Raw genomic sequence first — 21205 nt, 5'->3', positions numbered from 1 at the left:
TTGATAACAGAATCACAGAACTTTAATGGTTGGAAAAGACCATGGAACAGATTTGTACCATGTCCAACTGTCACCCCCTCACCATCACCCCCCAAAAAGAAATAAAAGTATATATCACCATGCCCACTAGAGCATATCCTGAAGTACCTCACTACATGTTTTTTAAATGCCTCCGGGGATGAGGACTCCATCACCTCCCTGGGCAGCCTATTCCAGCACCTGATGGGTCATGGTCCTGGTGCAAATGACAGGCTGAAAATATGAGCTACTCAGTGGAACTGCACAGGGATAGATGGCACTTCCCTAGTCTTGCTTTCTTTCTGGACCGTGATATCCCAGCCATACCCCTCTACTCTGTGGATGCTGCATGTCAGCAAACCCCCATTCCAGTAATGAAAAGCAAGAGCTCTCTAGGTGTGGAGAATATGTATCTGAAGCCTGTTACCTCAGCTCTGTCCCAGCTGCCAGGCATGTTGTGGCAGAAACACAGGATTTTAGCAATGCTGTTCAAGGTTCATAGGCTTTTCAAGAAGAACAGTCAAGCCAGGCCAGTGCTGGTTGCATTACAGGTGTGTGGAAAATGGTGTGCAGGGAACCTAAACTGGCAGGTTAGGAATTTATTTCTCTTGTGATTTCGCAGCTCACGCTCTCTGTGTGGACATTGCTCATTTATTATTTTTTATATTGTTCCTGTAATTTAATCGTGGGATTTACTCTTTGAAAAAAATAATAAAAAATACCCCAAACCCAAACAAAAACAATACAACACAACAACCTCTGAATTGCGTAATTCAAAAGAAAATTTCTTAGCAGGATGTGTGCTCTTATTAAATGAGGATGTTTATTAGTTGCTCATTTATTCCTTAAACTATGAGAAGAAGTTTTCTCTTTCTCATTTTTCCCAACCTGGTTCTGTCTGTGAAAGCTGATAAAAATCTCACTTTTTAGCTGCAATTTCTCATCCTTTTTTTAGCAGACATGAGGGTTGCAAATGAAAGGTGACCACAGAGGGAGTGGCTAAAATGTCATTGTTGTACGGGCTCATGATTATTAGTCACAGTATATATTGGGAAAGGCTCTTCATAATTTTATATGCCACAAAAATAGTTTGTTTTTCCTCTGAGGCTGCTAAATTGCTGCTTCAGCAGGGTATTTGTTGCGGCTTGTTTGATTACAAAACCTTTGGTCATCTGGATAGTGTTTCTGTAGCACGGGTGAGGAGTCATGGTTGTAGCTCTAAAGCTTTATTAGGAAGAAAGTTCTGCTCTTGCTGTTTAGCATAGGACAGACTGCAAAGGGGAGATAGGATATTTGTTAGAAATGCTAACACTATAATTTCTTTCTTTTTTGGACATCCTTTCTACTCGTGTCATATATAAAGCTCCATGTACGTAAAATATCAAGCAAAAAACTTCAAGGAATTTCCTCTTGTAGCTTTTTCTTCCAAAGGAAATCCCAGAGCAGTAACACTTAATATTTTCTGAACTCCTCTATGCATATGGCTGGGGAAATGAGCATGTTTAGAGCTCTCTGAAATGCTTCTCATGCTGCTATTAATATATAATTTTACTAACCACATGCATTATTGACAACTGTACTCAGTTAAAAAATAATGTTTTTGTGTAATTCTGAGTAATATGACACAAACATAATTTATGTAATGAAAACTGCTTCAAAAAGGAACTGAAGACCTCATTGTTCAGTGGAATACACAATCTGCTGACTGCTCTGTTCAATTTGAGCTTCAGGCTGTAAACTCCTGGGTCAGGTTTTTTTATAATCTTGGTGTGAGCTGACCAATTGAAGCACAGACAATGGAAGGGCAAGCCAAAGGTTCCAGATCTTACTGGTATGTTGTTATATCAGATTCCAAATTTTAATTTACTGAAAAGATATGTGTTTATCCTGTGAGATGGGAAAGAACTTAAAAAAAGGCAACAGGTGGTACTCTGAATCTGCAGCACCTTGACACAGAGACAGAAGTGATGTGAACCAACTCTTCCTCCCAGGGCAGTGCTGATTTCCAGACCTGTCCCTCAGTCAGGCCACCAGTGCTGCAGCTCCCAGTTCCCACCTAAGAGGGTGCACTGTAAAATGTGGAAGACAAAGATGTTCCCAAGCCAGCATTCTCCCTTTGCATTACTGCTGTGGCTTGCTTTTTTTTTTTTTTGAGAACAAAAGATGAAGCACTAGAATTTTTTCCCTAAGCTATTTTGTAACAAATAAATTATTGATGTGCTGGGACCTAAACTAGTTATAAATACCTCATTTTGGAAATTGTAGCAGATGTTACCCTTCTAATAATTTAACATTTAAAGAAAATATTTAAACTAAAGTGATTTTTCTTTTTTACTTTGGGCTAACTCATATTAATGGTATGAAATAGTTTGATTAACTCCAGAAATTTTTTATGGCTGCCCTCTGAAAAATGCTAGTAACCTAATTTATTCAACTAATTCAAACTAGGAAACCTGCCACATTCTTGAAAATTCTCAAGGTTTATACTCTGGCTTCTCTAAAATCTAGTCTTGTTTTAATTTAGCCTGCTCATAACTTTAGACACTGGACAACTTGCAGCATTGACTGATTGTTTCTTTATCACTGGGTTAACTTTGGCATATTTGAGGTACTGGGACTCTCACTGCCAAAGTGCAGGCAGTAACATGCAGATCACTGAAAGGATAATTCTTTGATATATTTTAAGACCCAGACAGATGATAACTGGCCTCACCCACAGGCCAAGCAATACATACCCAAGATGCTTGCTCCATTGTAGTTTTTCCTGGTATTAATGGGCTGTGTGAAGGAGGAGGACACTGCATCCCTCACCCTGTTTCCAGCCTTTCTTCCAGGATACCAAAGGCAGAGTCTGGTGTGTGGCCGTAGTGATGTTCTCTCTTATCTCTGCAGATTTCAGTCTAAACAGGGCCTACTTACTGCCAAAGGAGCAGTGACATTGTCATACGTAAACACTTCCGACTCTGTTGATACAAACATTTCGTGGTCCTAAATGACACTTGACTGGAATATTCTTCTCTAGTGCTAGCTCAGACATTCTGATTGTGGCAGGCTTCTGCCTGTGAAATGCCAATAAAGAGAGTCTGGACTATTAATAACACCTGGTGACAGCAGAATTTTTAATATACTGCTCTAATGTAGCTGGAAAGCTCTCTAAGAGGCTCTTTTTTCCTAATTCTATTTATGACTTGTTAGGTGTCATAAATGGTCAACACTATCTTAGACAATTTACAGACATATTTTATACCATTATTTTTAAATTGCATTGAATTTACCTCAGTGCTAAGCAGAGAATCCTCTACTATACAGCTACTTTTCAAAATGTATTTATCAAAACTTAAGGTGACTCATATTTCACTGGTCTGAATTTCTGGCTTATAGTTCCAAATTTGTATTAAAAAGAAAGGAACTATCAGTAAGATGTGTGGTTTACCTCTGCATTTGAGTGTGCAGATCTGTCCAGTTTAATATCCCTGTTTCTTCCCACTGCACATGAGTATTAACATTTAGTGAAAGCCTCATTTTCAGTCTATATAGAAAATGTATTTGCACCAAAGTATCTGCTTATTGAGTGTGCACACAAAAATGGCACTTATAACAAGGCATTTTCTAATTTCAGCTCAATTTCTAGGTTCAGACAGTTGCTTAAATAGGCAATTAGCTGACTGGAATGGTTCTCTGATGGTGAGTGATAAATTCATTAATATTGGAACGAACAAATCTCAAAATACAAGACTTGCAGACAGAGTTGTATTTTCACTTCAATATTTGCCCATGCTTGCATCCCCACGTGATGGAAACCTTTAGTTATTCAGTTGAGAGTATAGTCAGTGCCTCATTAAAAAAGGTTTCCTCTTAAATGACTTCTCTGAATAGGTTATTTTGTATTGGGACTGTGGCTGATCTTCTTGCACTATGTAACTGAAGGAAGTGTTGCTCCTGTGGAGAGATCCTCATTGAGAGAAGCTGTAAAACAGGTGTAAAAAATCCCAATCGATATGAAAGAGGTGTGATAGGAGCAATTATTCACCACCCCTTATAGCACAAAAACTCAGGATTACCAACTGAAATGTTTAGGCCATTTTTAAACCTCTCCACTTGCTATCCAGCTAAATGATACACCCCAAACCACCAGATGTTGTGGATCTTGAAAGCATACCCAGATCAAAAATTGATTAAACTAACAGATAAAGAAAATTCTGGAGATGAAGATTGCTAGAAACTAGGAGGACATACCTATTTTTGCCTTCCTCACATCCTTTGTGAAAGCACCCACTGATAGCTGTGTCTCCACGTGCTGTGCTGGCAGAGGGAGATGTCCAGAACAGCAGAGCTGGGCAATGGGAATACTGCTCACAGATTCCAGCGATTTGCTCATGAGAGACTTGCTCCACCGGTGGTGGCTTCTGAATCTTTGTGCTCAATATCCTTGGACTTTCCCTCTGCTAATTTCTTGATGGCTTTGCTAAGCTGCAGTATTGGTGTTTTCTGCTGCTCCTCGACGATTTTATTCTCCTTGGCTGCCCCCTCGTGTTCATCACTGGTATAGCCAAACGCACTCGGACTTGCAGACAAAAAAAGAAATATCCATTTGCTATCACCTTATAAGGCTAATCCATTTCGAAATAATTTGTTCCCCCTCTATCTGGTATCCCTATGATTTCATCTCCAGAGAATCCGTGTCCAAATCTGCAAGTTGAACTCATAGTTTATTCCTTATCTTGGACAGTCCCAAGCCAAAGGCAGCTCCCTCTGCTTGTGTTTTTGTCCCAAGTTACGCACATATTCAGACTTCTTGAGAGACTTAAGCAAAGATTTTAAGCCTGATTTTAAGCGGAGAGATTCCATCTGGAATACCAGAGAGTGGAGGATGCTGACAGAAGCTGATCAAATCAAGGGAATCAACTTTGTGCCTCCAGTTGAAAATATTTCCCGAATGGGTCAGTGCTCTGGGAGGCTGAGGACTCAAAAAGGTTGATCAACAACCAAAAAGCCAGAGACTCTCTGGGTTTTCTGTTACATCACACTTAGGCCTCTGCCTCAAATCACTGTATTTATAGAAGAGGATCCATCTCTTGTGGCAGTACTCTAAGTGTGTCATCAGCTTGCTCGAGTAGATTCCCTGCTGTGCAACTTGGCATCTGCAGGAGCAGAGAGGGATTCCCTCACACTCCAGTCTGCATTTGTACAGCCCATTTGTGTTCTTCCTCCTGTTGTATGAGCAGTAGGAAAAAAATTACAATTTTCAAGTAAATGAGAAAAGTTCCTCTCTTTGAAAATTCAACAACTGAATGTCAAACATGCACACCCTGGGGGGGTTATATTTGGGGTTCCTGGAGGCACAGCAGGAAGGAAATCAGTTGGTCTGGGCTAACAGACATCCTGATAATCACTTTCTGTAACACCTGGGAATGAAAATAGGAAATTTGAAAATGAGGGCAGGTGAAGTGGAAAACAGGTCCTTTCCTCCTCTTAACTTAAAGGGTAAAATATTGCAGGGAATGGAGTTGCTTCAATACTTTTTTTGTTTGTTTGTTTTAGTCAGTTGGTTCTTACTGTGAAACAAACATCAGATAATTTACTAAGAGTTTATTAATTTATTATCCAGAATGATCTGAGTTATGGGTTATTAATTCACCATAGCTGAATGTTATTGGTCAAAAAGTTTATTTAACCTTCTTGCAAGCAGAAAGAACAAAGATCTTACAGAGATGAAAGATGACATATTCTGGTCAGTAGAAAACAATCCTACAGAAAGGCTTGAAGTACTAAGGGCTATTGTATAAGAAAGCTTTCATAAGCGGGAAGCAAAGGACTTCAGTCTTCAGAACTGGAAACCCATTTTCTTTCATCAGAACTAAAAGATAAAAACTAAAACATACTTCTTTCTTCAGTGTGACATTAAACGAGGTTTTGGGTTTTTTTACCCAGGAGCTCTGTATTAGACTCTCACTGGGGCCCTCTGCTGCTCACATTCAAAGTGAAAAACTCCAACCTTGTTCAGGACTCCCACATTGTAACACAACAATCAAAACCTCAGTAATTTTGGAAGGGGTGTAAAACTTAAACCTTCACGGATCAGGACTGAATTAGTCTCTACCAATGTGAGTAATGAAGAAACTTTTTAATGGAAAGGTATTCCCAAATGGCTTACTGCAGGATTGCTTTTGTTCACACCAGCTTTTGTCAGGGGCAATGTACCTGACACAGGAGCTGATCTGGCTTGGCAGTTGTTAACTAAAGTATATTTATATTCAAAGGATTTTATTTAATCGTGTTTTATTCTTCCAATTTTTATTAAAAATATTTCTTTGTAGCTTTCTCTAGTTATAATAAATAACAACTAAAGAATGCAGTAAGGATTTGTCCCTTACTCAAAAGAGTTGTGGTCTAGTGGGAGATGTCCTTGTCCATGCAGGGGCATTTGAACCAGATGATCTTTAAGGTTATTTCCAACCCAAACCATTCTGTGACTGTAGGACTCTATGATATAATTTTTCCTTGACACTATTTACTCAGCATGTAATTCTGTGAGAGCACTCTTGGCCACCATGGCACGGGTCTTCTCACCAGCAGCAGAAGGAAATTCAGGTACATAACCAACACCAGAAGCAGAAGGAATCTGAAGAAACCAGAAGTTTTAATTTTCACCAATACATTTCTGAGCAAAAAGAACAGTAAGAAACCACACTGTTGTCACGGTTTAACACTGGCCCGGCAATTAAACCGAATAACAGACGCTCTCTATTAATCTCTCTCTCCTTGATAGAGAAAGGAGAGAGAATAAGGGACAGAGACTTATGGGTTGGAAACTAAACTACACAACTTTAATGAAACAGTAATGATAAATAGGTAAAATTACTAAATATATACAAATATACAGGAAAATGGAAACCACATTCCTCCCCCCTCTCCCCCAATAACTCTCACGTCACCACCGAGGCTGTAGGGCAGCCCTAGGAAAGTCCAGGCTGGACTCCTGGAGTCAGCAGCAGTCGGGAACTGGAGGCAGGAACACACAGATATGGGCTGGCACGGATCAGGACCACAGGCAGATGAACAGACAGGATCCTTCCAGGATGCCGGGTGAAGGAAGGGAAGCAGGAAATCAGGAAAAGATCTGGAAAAGATCAGGCTCGGCCCTTGTGATGCCTCAAATTTATACTGAGTGTGACGTATATGGGATGGAATACTCTGTTTGGTCAATTCTGGCATCTATCTTGTCTGTTCCTCCCTAAAGGAGGGCTCAGGTAGGACCTCTGTGTCCTCCTGGACGGTAAAATGTTTTCCTCAGAGCTGAGCAGTGTCCTTGGCTCTGCATACCAGTCTCTAGCAGTAACTATAAACATCAAGTGTTATCAATCCTAGAAACACACACTATCTGAGAAACTTAGCTAAAAGCAAAAGTACAAGACAGAAAATCACCTTTATCCTGGTCCAAACCAGGACAACTGTGTAGGCAGTGGCACATCCTCCACTACAATATTGCTATTTCCTTTTTGCAGAAGCCCAGAACCTGCAATTTTCAAGGCATATGGCATTTTTTCATTCCCATGAGAAGCTCAGCCTTCTGGGTGGATTAGTATAGCCTCAGGATGTGCCCCAATGTCCCTCCACATGTGCCACAGCAAGTAATTTTGTACCATGGATCTGGACAATTTGTAGAGATCTGTGTGTGATACTTGGCTGCATCCGAGTCACTGGGTGGAAGTCAGGTACTGACAGCACTGAGTTTGAGAAGTTAGAAGTTTCTGTTTCTGCATTAACTGAGGTGTATTTTGAAAGCTGACAAATGAAAACTGGATACAAAAATCCAGCTATCTCTACCCATTCTGCTCAGTTTCTTTCCCACCTGTGACATTTAGTGTTGGGGAAACAGTTCAGAAATATACAGGTTGTGAGCAATCCTGACTTACTTCAATTTAGGCCACATTGGGTTAATGGTTATTGAGGCCTAGTTAGAGGCTTTCTGAGAATGAGCTAATGGGAAAGAGAGAACTTAATTGGCAACAGAAGAGGAAAATAATTATGTGAGAAGAATCTTTCCATGAAAATGGTATGTGTAATTGGAATACAAAGCCACCTGCATTATAAGATGGTGTAAACAAGACTTCTCTATATAAGTGAGCGCAAGTTGTTAATAAATGATTTCATACAATCATACTGATGTGCACATGGAATTCTTAAGCCTCCGCAGACTGTTTTCCCATGATTTAGTACATGCAGTTGAGTGCTAAGGTGAGCAAGAACTTTATTGAATGAAAACCAAGTTCCTTAATTAAGGAACTAATGACCCAGAGCCACAAAGCACTAAACTGGACTTCAATATTACAGCACTGTTGTTAGGCAGAGCTCAAAGTGCTTTACTGGATGGATTCATTATGCCTCACAAAACAACAATCTATGTACTGCAGAATGATTTAATTAGATTTGATCGATGACTTAATCCATTTTTTAATCATAACAACTATTCCACTTTTGAAATGCAAACATTTGGGGTTGTAGCCCCATTTTTATTTTCAGGGAACAGAGGAATTGGCATATATAAGATCAGAACACAAGGTTCACATTTTTCACTGCATGCTATGTATTTTTACACAACTTTTACTTATTACAGACTTTATGGAGTGTCAAAAAAAATGAACCACTCCTCAGCTGCAGTGCAAATGTGGTTAGTGATACTCTTTTTGCTGCAAACCAAACCCCCCAGAATGGGAAGACGGCGAAAGCCTGGCAAAAAGGAAATGTTATCACCCTTGTTTTATCATACAGAAATGTGTGATATGATATGTATGATAAAACATACACTCCTGCCTTCCAACTTACATAAGGTCAGGAAGTAAGTTTCAGGGAATCCTCACGTTCTGCCTCAAGCATAAGACCCATCACTAAATCTGGAACACCACGGGCCCAGTGCTGCAGAACTGCGAGTACCCAAGTGCTTTGCCTGGTGCTGGCAGATGCTCACCAGTGACAGGGGAACACTTTAAAACAGAGGAATATAAATCAAATGCCTGTCTTTGAGAGGGAGGCCCAGAGCTGCTCCTCGGTAAGCATCTCCCGAGCGATCCCGTTTCCCCCGGCTCTGACCGGCAAAGCCTGTGCCCTCCCTCCAGCCCGGCCAAGCCTCAGGAACCCGGGGCAAGGGGCTGACAGGGTTCAGCCGCTGCCCGGGACAGGGAGGCGGTACCGTAACTGCTGTCTCCGCCTCACGGGAGACCCAAAGGCCCACCGGGCCGGACCTCCCGGTCGCTCCAAGCCTTTGGACCCCGCTTCGGCGCCGCCTCTGGCCTCGTGAACCGTAGCACCCCAAGTCCCACCGGGAGCGCCGGAGGCCAGGATCATTTATTCGAGGATGGAAAAGGGAAGCCCCGAAGTGCAGCGAGACGCTGGGAGAAGCCCGGAGAGCCGCTGCAAAGCCCTGACTGACGGCGGGTTCCTGAGCAGGCGGAGCCGGGGATTCGGGCCAGAACGGGCCGGGCCTCTCCGGAGAGGCGGGGAACGGCGGACGAAGTCTCGCGAGAGACGGCGGGGGCAGCCGCCGCCGCGCTCCTCCCCGTGCCGGTCCCGGCGAGCGAGGCCCTGAGCCCAGGCCGGGCTGAGCCGCGCCGGGCGGGCGGCGGTAGCGGCGGGGAGGGGGCGGCGGCGGTGGATTGGTGAGGCCCGGTCCCAGTCCTGGTCTCGGTCCCGGACCGGGAGGTGCCGGTGAAGATGCCGGGCGGGCGGGTGTGCGCTGCCTGCGGCTGCTCTGAGATCGAGGTGGACGCGGCTCGCGGGGACGCGGTGTGCACGGGCTGCGGGTCGGTGCTGGAGGACAACATCATCGTCTCCGAGGTGCAGTTTGTGGAGAACAGCGGCGGCGGCTCCTCTGCTGTGGGACAGTTCGTGTCGCTGGACGGTGAGCGGGACCGGGCTGGGCCGGGGCGGGGCGGAGCGGAGCCCACGTGCGCCGAGCCGGGTCGGGTCGGACCGGGTCGGGCCGGGGGATGCGGTGGTGTGCGGGGTATGGGGGAGAGGGGACGGCGTGAAGGGATGGGGTGTGCGGGGATAAGGGAGAAGTGGGTGGGAGAAGGTGTGAGGCGAGTAGGGGGCGATGTCTGGAGAGAGGATGTTGGGGGAAGGAGGGAGTGCGGTGGGGAACAAGTGACAGCAGGGAGAGGGGACAGGGACAGGGCACGGGGTGAGGCGTGGGGGGTGGGTGCTGAGGGTAAGGAGAGGGTGTAGGGTAGGGGGGACAGTGAGGTGTGGGGGTCAGAGTGGGTGGGAAAGTGCTGCGCAAAGGAGCAGGGGGATGGTGGGCAGGGAAGGTGGTGCTGGAGGGAGTGGAGATGGGAAAAGTGCTCTGTGTGTGTGTGACAGGAGAAAGTGCGTGAGGGGCTGGAGCTCCGTGGGGTGGGTGCGTGGGAAGAGGTTTGGGACTCTGTGTGGAAGGAATGGGTGCACAGGGAATGGGGAGGTACATGGAATTATTTGGGATAGAGGACAGGAGAGTTGGGTGCTCGATGGGTGGAGGGAGTATGTGGAGGCAACGTGTGATGGAGCAGAAAGAGGCTGGAGTTGAAGGGTCAAGAGTCTCTTGTAGATAGATGGGTTGGGGCGTTTGTGGGAATGCCCTGGAAGATAAGGTCTGTGTGCCTATAAAAGGGCCACGTGAAGAGAAGGTGTTTTGAAGGAGTGAGAATGAAAATGAGCATGGGGAATGTGTAAGGAGAAGGAAGCCTTAGTAAGAAGCACGGAAAGGAGCTTAACAGTGAAACAAGGAGGACTGATGGACTGTACAGCTGTGGTGGAGAGAGTAGCATTGTATATTGAAGTTTAGGAGTTAATTGTAGGCTAGGATTTGTCTGATGCCCTTCCTGCCTTCCAACTCAGGGTACTGGTATTACTATTTTTATTTTTTAATTTTTTTTAATAGCTTATAATCAGCTCTTATATCCTTCACTTTTTCCTGTAGTGATGTGGAGACTACATTTTAAAGGGCTTGTACTGCTTTTTCCCTCCCACTCAAAATTATGCAGGACAGATGGTATGTAAGCAAGAGCTCATTTTGGGATGCCTTTATCCTATGAAAAAAAATCACAAGGAAAATAGAGAAGTGCACCATATGAGGTTTTTTCCTTCAGAATGAATGAATTACACAGTATTTTTCTAAGTTGCTTTAAGGGACTTTTCCCCTTTTGTTCAAGAGATGCTGTTGCTGGCTGATAGTGCATTAATTCCTTGATATTGTATAGCTAGTTACCTGTTATGTGTTGCTTTGAAAAATAATTCTAACACTAGGGAAGACAGATAAGCACTGTGGTGATAGGTGGTTGTGTAAAAGTGAAAATGTAACTGGAGCACATTCTAGCATGCTTGTGGTGGCTTTTTCTGGCTGGCACAAGATGTAGTTGTAGGGGCTTCCCTGTGTGTTCATACAGTGATCCTTTAACAAGTCCCCATGTATGTATTTTGGTGAAGTGTTGTTTGTGGAAACAGTGAAACAGGACATTCAAAGCAATACTTTTTGTAGTTTTGCTGAGTTACTGCAAGGCTGAGTGTGGGCCTTGTTTCACACAGTAAATATTTTAAGGAAATATGAGTATAGTTGACTTATGCTGGTATAATCCTTTGTCTTCCAAAATAGATGCTTCTGTTGTGAAAGTTTGTTTGGTTTTTTTTACTTGCCTTAAACTAAGTGATGCAAGATAATCTGAAGTTATGTATGTGTCTTTGTGATGTGTGCTTGTCTAGTATACTTCTAGGACACTGATTTTAGTCCTTGGGAATGGAGAGAAATGTTCTTTTCCTGTGTGACCAAGACAGAATCCAAATATTGTGCTGGCTGGAGAATTTTTGATGGAGCATATATTTCTTTTAGGTTCGAAAACATGTACTTGCAGAAAGCAACATTTTCTGTTAAGTTGTAGCTTTCAGTCAATTCTGATTATAGAAGCATGCTTCCATCAACAAGCTTCCACGTGTTTTTAACACCTTTTCCTGTCACCTGTGTCAGCTCTTCAGGTCTGAGGGATCCCCTTGGTGAAATGCCTTGGGCTGAGGCTCCTTGGTTTGCAGTGTGGTGTTCATAGGCAGCCCTAATGTCTGGAGCTCTTGATGTGTCTGAGGTTCCTGGGCTCCTATTTCTGAGACCCTGGGGCTTGGTGACTGGCTCTGGGTTACTTGTAGACCATTGCAGACGTTTTGCAAAGTGTGAGAGCTGTCAGGTTCTCTGTTGCAGAGCTGAGAGTTGAGTGGGGTTCCTGGGGTCTGTGAGTTTGGAGCTCCTGGATGAACAACTCGATTTCTGAAACCCTCTCAGGATACATGAGAGCTTCTGTTTGTGTGTGAATGTATGTTGAATAGGTACAGGTGCCTCTATTCATAATTTATTGTCATCTTCATCATAAAAAAGCAGAAGGGGATGGGAAGCACTGAGATACCATTACTGATTTATCTTTGGTACGTCTCGCAAAACCTTTTATTTTGTCAGGCTGCATATAAAGGGTTCATAATCTGGCATTTGTTTGTGGAAGGAGAAGGAGTCCTGCACTTATTAATGCTATTAATACCAAGTGCCCTGTCTAGGTCATTCCAAGTCCTTGCTTATAAGCCCATTAATCTCACTATAAACTGTAGTGAAATGAGGCAACCAGGTGCCACTAATTACCAGCTGGTGGGCATGAGCTTGTGTTAAGCCCACCTGTGCCTGATTAGGGCAGGCCCCCACTGCGCATGAGCAGGACTGGGGGGGCCAATAAAAGGTGAGGCCTGAGACACAAGCTCAGCTCATTCCTGAGCAAGCCAGAGGAGAGGTTGGTCGAATCCGGAGCAATAGCACTGAGCCAAGCTGACCAGTCCTGAGGGCAACAGACTCAGAGCACTATTCGTGAGTTTCTGCTGGAACACTTGTTTGGACCTTGGAGCGCCGTGCCCTAAGAGAGGTTCGTCTTGCAACAATAAACCATGGAAAATCCCTTCTTCTGTTCTCTCTGCTTTGGAAGAAGGCGTGAGATCACAGTCAAGTTTTCCCAGTATTTTGTATTATTTTGTCTTTTGTAATATTTACATGTAGCTGTGAGTGTGTATAGTGCAGGAAGCCCCAGTATCAATACTGATACATTTCACAGAGATATTTGGTGTAGCCAATGTTTTCTGATGCAGGTGTGTGAGTCTCTCTCTTTCCATGGTTTTGACACTTTTAACCACCGAGCATTGGTGTGCTGACAAAGTGTGGGGTTGTGCTTGGATATGAGTGAGAGGCTTTGCTTTACTAGTGCACTAAGATTTGGGGAAATGCAGACCATTAATACTGTTGGACAAAATGGTAGAAGCAGTGAAGGACAAAATAGGTGGCTGTACAGGTTAAATATGAGGGAAGAGTGTTGTTTGTTTGTTTTTTTCCCGCAAACTGGCATTTCTCTCAGGTCTGTTGTCACTTTCTAAAGAGGTCAGTAAGTGGATAAAGTAAATTGTTATATTTGCAAAGGGAGGTCAAGATCCATCAGCAAAAGCTTTTAAAGAATATGAGCTTTCATGGATAAGGAAGGTCCTTACAGAGCAGAGGAACTGGTCAATTTGTGAGAAATGTGGACTAGAAATAATAGGTCTGCTGAAGGAGGTAGTAGTGACCTTCCATAAAATCTAGGCTGATGATCTGGAAAACAGGTGAATGATGAATTAATGAAATTTGCTGGCAATGCTAAATTATTTAGGGTAGTAAAGACTGTAGAGGATGTGCTATTTTTAGTACCTGGGTAGTGGGATAACAGATGGGATCAAGAGTTGCAGTGAGAGTAAGGATTGTTCCTTCCTTCCTTCCACATGTGGAATGTCAACATCTGGACTGGCTAACAAAACTTGGGAGGAGATCTCTTCATCTTAATGGATAGCTCTGTAAAAACATTTAGCTCAATTTTCATTTGCAGCTCAAAAAAGAGTGGGGAGGAGGATATTAGAAGTTATCAGGAAAAGAAAATGACAGAATATCAGTACACTTACATATGCACAACATTATCTGCAGCTCCCATGCTGTGTGCAAGTCTGGTGTGTTTTCTTTTTTCTTCCCCCTTCTCAATAAAACCTTTACTATAATGAGAAAATATCCAGAGAGGAAGATAAAGTGATTAAGAGGAGGGCTTCTTGAGAAGCTTCTCAGAATGACTAACAGACTCACCCCTTTCATACTGGAAGAGATGATTGAATGGGGACATGGCAGAGGTCTGTAAATACAGTAGAATCATATGGCAAGGATGAATGATTATTCATTATCACATAAAGAAAAAACTTAGGGAGTGCTAAGAAGTCTAGCAGCAAGCTTAATATAAAGGTAGCAGGTAGGAGGTTCAGAAACATTAGGAGGTCTCTTTCTCTTCCATTTTTTTTTTCCAGACAAAACCCCATTTAATTAAACTATGGATCTGTAGTTGTGGAGGTTAAAAAGTATGTGTAAATTAATGATTGAGCAAACGGAATAAAAGAATGTCACAGCCATTAAAAATGAACTATTTGTGGCTGAGGAAATCTTTGAGTGACTGACCTTGACTCTGGGAGATTATATCAGAAGTATCATGATGGCGTTTCCTCCTGTGTTTAGTGTTCACTTGTAGGCTTGCATATCAATGGATTTTACCATTCAGGGTTAGGATGCTGAACTACCTAGTCCTTTGATCTGACTTGCCACAGCTCTTTCTTTTGGGTATTCAGAGGAAGATCATATTCTTTGATTTCTACAAAGATGCTTTTGAGGGTTTTGACCATTCTTTTAAAACTGGTCCAAGAATTGGAGGGCTATGTTTTTGAAGCATGATATGTAGGTGTCCCTAGTTGTAAATACTGCTTTGTTTTTTTTCAGCTTGTGTTTTGCAAAGTGGTGAGCACAGAAGTCCTCAGACTTTGAATGTTATATAGACATGTTCTCTCTTGAAAATACTTAGCTAATTCTTCTGATTTTCCTTGTGAGAAGTAGGCAGTAGGTATGTTTGCAGTTCTGAGAGTTTGTGATAAGGTATCAAAAAACCCAGAATGCAAGGTGAGGATTTATTTAGAGTGAGGCTTATGAAGTTGCATATGCAGTACTTTGTAATAAGAACTATGAAATCTTCTCTGATGGTAGTTGGGGCATATAAAAATTGAGTTAGCATCCTTATATAAAAACACGGAAGTAGGCCATCCCAGTCCCTGTGAGATGCCCTTTGGAGGTGAACATGACCATTCTCAGCATAATATCTCCAATGCTCTTCATGGCCTTGGTCTTGATGGAAGTAGAGGGTATGATTGGAGGTTAGCCTGATCCCACCATTCTTTTTAATGCTGCCTTTCTTGGGAACTGGGAAGCCATTTCTTCTTGTGAAGTAGCTGTCACTTGCTGGGTCACAAGCTGGGAAGTTCTCAAGGGAGTACTTTCTTCCTGCTCTAGAAGGAAGCTACTTGTGTATCTTTTGGTTGATCTTCTAAGAGGAAAGTCCTCCCTAAGCAGAAGCTAGTGAAGGTATTCATAGGCCCTGTAATGGTTCTGTTAGTTTTAATTCATAATTATGTTGGAAATGGTCACAGTCAGGAAGGGTCCAGCTGTAGCGCTTAACCCTGTCCATATTATTCTCTTGAAGCTTGTGAAGACCATGCACTGAAATTGAGTTTCTGAGCTTGACTGATTTGACCCTGGATAAGTCAGTTATTTGTGTAAAAGGGTTGTTGTGCACTTTTGAGCTTCAAGGAACTTTGTGTTGATCGCACAGAAAAATATTTGATGCATGTTCTTTTCTTAGCTGAGTCAAATTTTGTAGAGTAACTGTAGATAGCCAGTTCAGACTGTCTCAAACTAGCCAGAAGAGGGTGCTCTCTGTGGCTTCTTGTCAAGTGTGGAGTGCATTTGAATTAAAATTCCTCATATTGCTAACTGGAAGAAATGTATCTTGCCTTTTTTTTTAATGATTTTTTAGTTTCATACCTGAGTTCTTAGCAGACTCTTGTCCATCATAAGATTTGAACACAACCCAGAATGTAGTACAATACAATACAGGGTCTAAGAGCAAGTTGTGTTTTTCCCTCTCCTTTATAGTGTAATTGCATGCTGGAAGATGGAGCTCCACCAAGCACTTTGCCAGTCTGCACTGGTTTGATGGGTGCTGCTTTTTTAGAAAGGCAAGTTGGGAGTCATGTGCTGTGTTTAAAGGTGGGAAATTCTCTGTTTACTCTTTCAGGGTAGGCTTCTAACTTGGTGGTAGTTGTTGGGATAGGCTGTTGTGTCTGTCTGGACTGTTGGAAGGAACCTTAAAGATCATTGAGTTCCAACCCCCCTGCATGGGCAGGGACACCTCTCACTAGACCAGGTTGCTCAGAGCCCCATCTACCCAACATTTCTAGGAATGGGGCACCTGCAACTTCCCTGGACAACCTGTTCCAGTGTCTCATCACCCGTACAGTAAAGAATTTCTTCCTAATGCTTAATCTACAGCTTAAAACCTTTCCCCCTTGTCCTGTCCTGTTGCTACGTGCCCTTGTAAAAAGTCCCTCTCCAGCTTTCCTGTAGCCCCCCTTAAGGTACTGGAAAGGACCTCTAATACTTCCCTGGAGCCTTCTCCAGGCTGGGCAACCCTTCTCACAGCCTCTCTTGATAGGAGAGGTGCTTCAGCCCTCTGATCATCTTTGTGACCCTCCTTTGGAATTATTTTTCAAAAGCTTTTAAGTAGTTCTTACTTAGCATATCTCTTCCCCTGACCAGTTGCCTATTTTTGCAGAACTGACAGAAACCTTGTTGTTCTGAGACCTCTGTCCCCCTCTCAGGTTTGTCTGAAGCTGTGCAGAGGGAGGGGTGGGATGAGCAGCACTGCTGTGTACCATTTTCCCTGAGGAAAAAAATGGAGGCTGTTGTGACATGGCAAAATGCAGCTTCCATAGTGTGAGACATCACAACTATGGGATGGAGAAGACAAGTTGGTGGACCTAGGGGCACTTATCAGCTCCAGATACAACCTACAGGATACTTTATCCTCAAATGTTATAGAGTGACTGCAGGTTGGCCACCAAAGTGGTTTTACCCTGCCTTTGGGGTCTGAGGTGAATGAACATCTGTGTGAGGCTGAACAGTGTGACGGTCTTGAAACAGGTTGACTTGTATGGTTGGTTGCTGGGAATTTCTATTTGTTTGGGTGGCTTTTGATTTAAAAAAATATGTATTAGATGAAGTTAAAAATTAACATTATTGTCTTTAAATGCTATGCTGACATTTGTTATTTGAGATTTACAGTAACAGGTGTGAATTAAAGTCTTTCGAGTTAGTGACTAATCCAGGAGGTTATAGAATGGTGACAATACAGACAAAGTCACAGAAATGGGAGGCTGCAAGGGGCATTGGCAGCACCAGTCCCACTTCAGCCCTGGAGTTGGTTCAGTCACATATCACAGAATACCCATGAGCTTGAGGCTCTTGTACAGCTTACATGGAGACTCCCTGACCCCAGGAGTTTGCAAGAGAATGGTTTGTGGCTGGTGGGAGTAACGGTGCTAGTAGAAAGTTATCTCTTTGCTTATAAGGAGAAAGCAAAGTTGTGAACTACTTAGTAGCCCTTAACACCCAACAAGTCTTTTGTTAAAGCTGACAGTGTCAGAGGCTCCACAACAACATAAGTAGGGTGCTTCTAATTGGAAGTTTCCTCCTGCTAATAGTTTTTTTGTTGCAAGTAAATTATAACCACCTTGCTACAGTGTCCAATTTCCTCAGCCTTTGACATACATAATGATTTTTTCTCTTTAGTAGAGCTGTGGTATGATCAGTTTTTCAGGTATGCCAGTGGAAGCTCACTGAAGTATTTTGTATTACTACTGTATCCTTAAACATTTGGTTTTGCAATGAGGAGTGTTAGCTATATTGACTCAAATGCAGAACTTGACTGGAGTTTCTCTTGATCAAAGTGTTTCACAGTCTTTTGGAGTTTGTGGAAGTGGAAAGTTATGGTCAGCAAGCTGGAAAGAAGAAGGACTGGATACAGGGAGGAGAAAGATTTCATAAAATTTAACTTAAGCTTACTAGCCATTCATCTTCTGTGCCTTTTTGTCCTCTAGAGCTCTGTAAGATGGATGATTACTGTCAGAGTAAGTGCTAGTGTGATGGTTGACAAAGAGGATCAACTCTGTATCATATTCTGTGGTTTTTGTCTGGTCAGTTATGTGCAATGAGGATTCTTCTGTATTTCTAATATTATGAAAGTGAAAGGAGTAGAGATTTTGTTTTTAATTGGCAGTTGTTAATTGGCTTTCATGTCAGAGATAATGATAGACCAAATCCTCACAAAAAGTATGTCTTAAAGTGTAGCCTTGAGCAGTCCTGGAGTGGGTTCCTCCCAGTAATACACACAATAAACTTGAAATGAAAATGCTGGGTACTGAAAAGTGAAAACAATGTCAGTATCAGCAAAATTTCTCTTACTTGTGGTCCAGACTTCTGGAGATGACACTAAGTCACAGTTAATTTTAAATCATGTACAGTGGCCATGATGCAAGAAGAAAGCATAGATTTGCTGGATTTGCAGAAAAATCTACAGAAATCCTGTAGAGCATTTGCCTGTTTTACTTTGTGCTAGGTTTTCTCATTACAAAACTAATTCATAATTATGTTGTGTTGGGAAGGAAGAGGAGAAACTTGCATCTCCATCACAAAAAATAATAACCTGCTCTGCATTTTAGTGAGGTAACTGGCTCAATTTTTGCTTCTCTTCTGAAATCCTCCAGGTGGCAATCTTGCATCAGAGTTAGGTGTGTAGTGTTTGGGGTTTTTTCTCTAGCATTGAGTCTTTATTATGCCATCCTTGTGACGGCAACAAATGCTCACTTGAAGTGCTGCAGAGTATACAAACTGCTGTCAGTTGTGAAAATGCTGAATTGTGCATCTAACTTGGACGTGGACTGGTTTCATAGACTTGAGCAGCCCTAAACTTGGGTGTGGTGGATGCAACACTATATTTATCTCTTCAGTGGGTAGTTCTGAAAATAAGCCCATAGCTAGCTAGCTATGATGGGCTATAAAAAGCTTGTCTATATAAGTTTATCGAGTGGTACCATTTCAGTGGATTGTGGTGTGTGCATATCTGTTAATTTCCATGCAGAAATGGCTGAGAAGAGATTGATTTCACTTACAGGCTTCAGTAGTTTTGAGCATTCAGAAAACTTCAGTCACATCATTTTGCTATTGTAGGCATGAATTGTAATGGGACATTTATTTACTCTCCTTTTGATTTTTATGGTCTAACTTAAATAGGAAGCTCATTAATTTTTTATATCAAGTGATTTAGTGTATGCTGGTTATGAAACCATTGGTGTGATGCAGTCTGCATTCCCTACCAGACCCAGATTTTGTGCTGGGTCTGTAAATACGTGGGTTTTCAATTGAAGGTTTTCTTCTACCTTGTAATGAAGAATGGACTGGTATTTTTTGGTTTTAATTTCACAGGGAAGGATTTTGATAGGACTGGTCTTATCAGATAGCAGATACACTTCAGGTCGCAAGCAGCTTCATTGCCTGTCTTCACTTGCTCATTTATGTAGAGGAAACAAAATCCATAAGGCTGGAACTGAATCTGTTTCTTCTCCAAGTGCTGAATCTGAAACTCAGCCTGTCACCAGCTCGCAGAAAAGTGCCCTTTAAGCTGCAGATGCCCGAGTGGCTGCTCTTTGACCCTTCTATATTGAGTGCTGTTCCTGCTATCTCTTGTCTTTTTACTGCTATTCAAGGTTACCTCAGACTTCAAGCTTTGTTGTCTTTTTTTACTGCTTGAGGAACATTTTTGAAGAGAAGCAGAGTGATGTCACTTCATTTCTTAGTGAGTTGGTGGAGCAAAACAGAAATCACCAAAGTGCCTGGGTCTGACCCTGCAGACAGCAGCTGTGTCTCAGAGCAGGGTTATGGGCTGGGTCTGGACCTGAGTAAGCTTTGTCTGACTATCATCATGTTTCCATGTTTATGAACCTTCAGGCTTTTTTTTTTTTTTTTTTTTTCTTTTGTGTCTTGGGGCACTCTGGCCCTCTGAGAGGACCACAGAAAATTGATTGGCTGTACTTTGAGATGCCTCATACCTTTCCACACCTTCTGCTGCCCAAAATTTCATGTAAATATCCAAAGCTAACTTGAGAGAAGGCTCCATTAATGCTAAGCTAAGAATCTCAATTGTTTTCTAAAAATAATCAGCAGATGACAGTGAACCTGGTGAGGCACCACCTCATGAAGGAAGGTGTTCAAATTGGCTTAGAGAAACGTTAATGTTGAAGATTTGGCAGGCAGTACTTGAAGACACAAAATAGTTCTTTAATTTGTTTTTGTATATCTTGAAAGCTGAATGTGAAAAACCAAAAGCCTGTTTAACTTACTTTTGAAGTTGTAGAGGGAAAAAGGAAAAGGTCAAGAAATGTAATAATTTCAGTTAAGCTGGGATATTAATTTGGTTGTGCTGAGCAATTGCTGTTCCTTTACTTTGTACTTTTGAAATGGGTAGCTTTGTAGGGATTTTTGTCTTTAAATGCATTTGATAATTTCACAGTTTTCTTTTTTTTACGAGTTTATCTTTTTATTACCCTGCTGAACAGTTACAGTAATGAGCTTGGTTTGCATCCTGCTTGTAAAGATTAAAGCTGATGGTGAGACTTCATAGTCAATGGCAACATTAGTTTGCAGTTGTGAGGGTGTAAGTGGAGTTTTCTCTCAGTTTTCAAAGCCAAATGCTAATTAGAGATGTGCAGTCTTTCCAGTTAACTTGCTGACAAGTGAGCACATCAGTTCTGATAGCAGAATCTGTCTTTCAGATAGCTCTGCTGGTACCTGCTGTAGACTCCAGAGCTTGAAAAGCAATGATTTTATGTGCAATGTTAATGTCTAATGAAAAAAATCTTAAAGAGCAAAACCACTACAATCTCAGCTTAGTTTCATTTTGTTTGTGTTCTTTCTGGATTTTAGCTTCAGAGTAAGTTAAATTATTCTGTTAATAGCATTGTTTATCACCACTCTGATTTGTTTTTGCCCAAGTGTTTTTGGTAGCAACAGGGAAACCTTTAAAAGAGTAATGTAGCTGTTTTGACAGTGATAGTCCAATGGAGTTCAGTATTTTGATGCTCACAAAAGACAGAGGGGACTGAAAAGTGGAGCCTTGGTGCAGAGGAGAGGGCAGTGGTGCCTTTGTGGCAAGTGCTGGGTGAGCCTGCTACCTCCAGCTTGCACATC

At 42.3% G+C, this 21205-nt stretch overlaps 1 protein-coding gene across 1 annotated transcript in view; it reads left to right on the top strand.

Moving 5' to 3' along the window:
• The first annotated feature begins 9655 nt into the window (after positions 1-9655).
• The window catches only part of BRF1 (BRF1 RNA polymerase III transcription initiation factor subunit), a 168363-nt gene continuing 156813 nt past the window's right edge, over positions 9656-21205 (top strand). The window contains 1 exon segment of the mRNA XM_030451588.1: positions 9656-9916. Coding sequence (XP_030307448.1) covers positions 9730-9916 — 187 coding nt within the window. The 5' untranslated portion in view covers positions 9656-9729.

This window comes from Calypte anna, chromosome 5A (assembly GCF_003957555.1).
Source record: "Calypte anna isolate BGI_N300 chromosome 5A, bCalAnn1_v1.p, whole genome shotgun sequence".
NCBI classification, from domain to species: Eukaryota; Metazoa; Chordata; class Aves; order Apodiformes; family Trochilidae; genus Calypte; species Calypte anna.
Note: the sequence above shows the minus strand (reverse complement) of the source record. Positions and strands in the feature narration are given on the sequence as shown.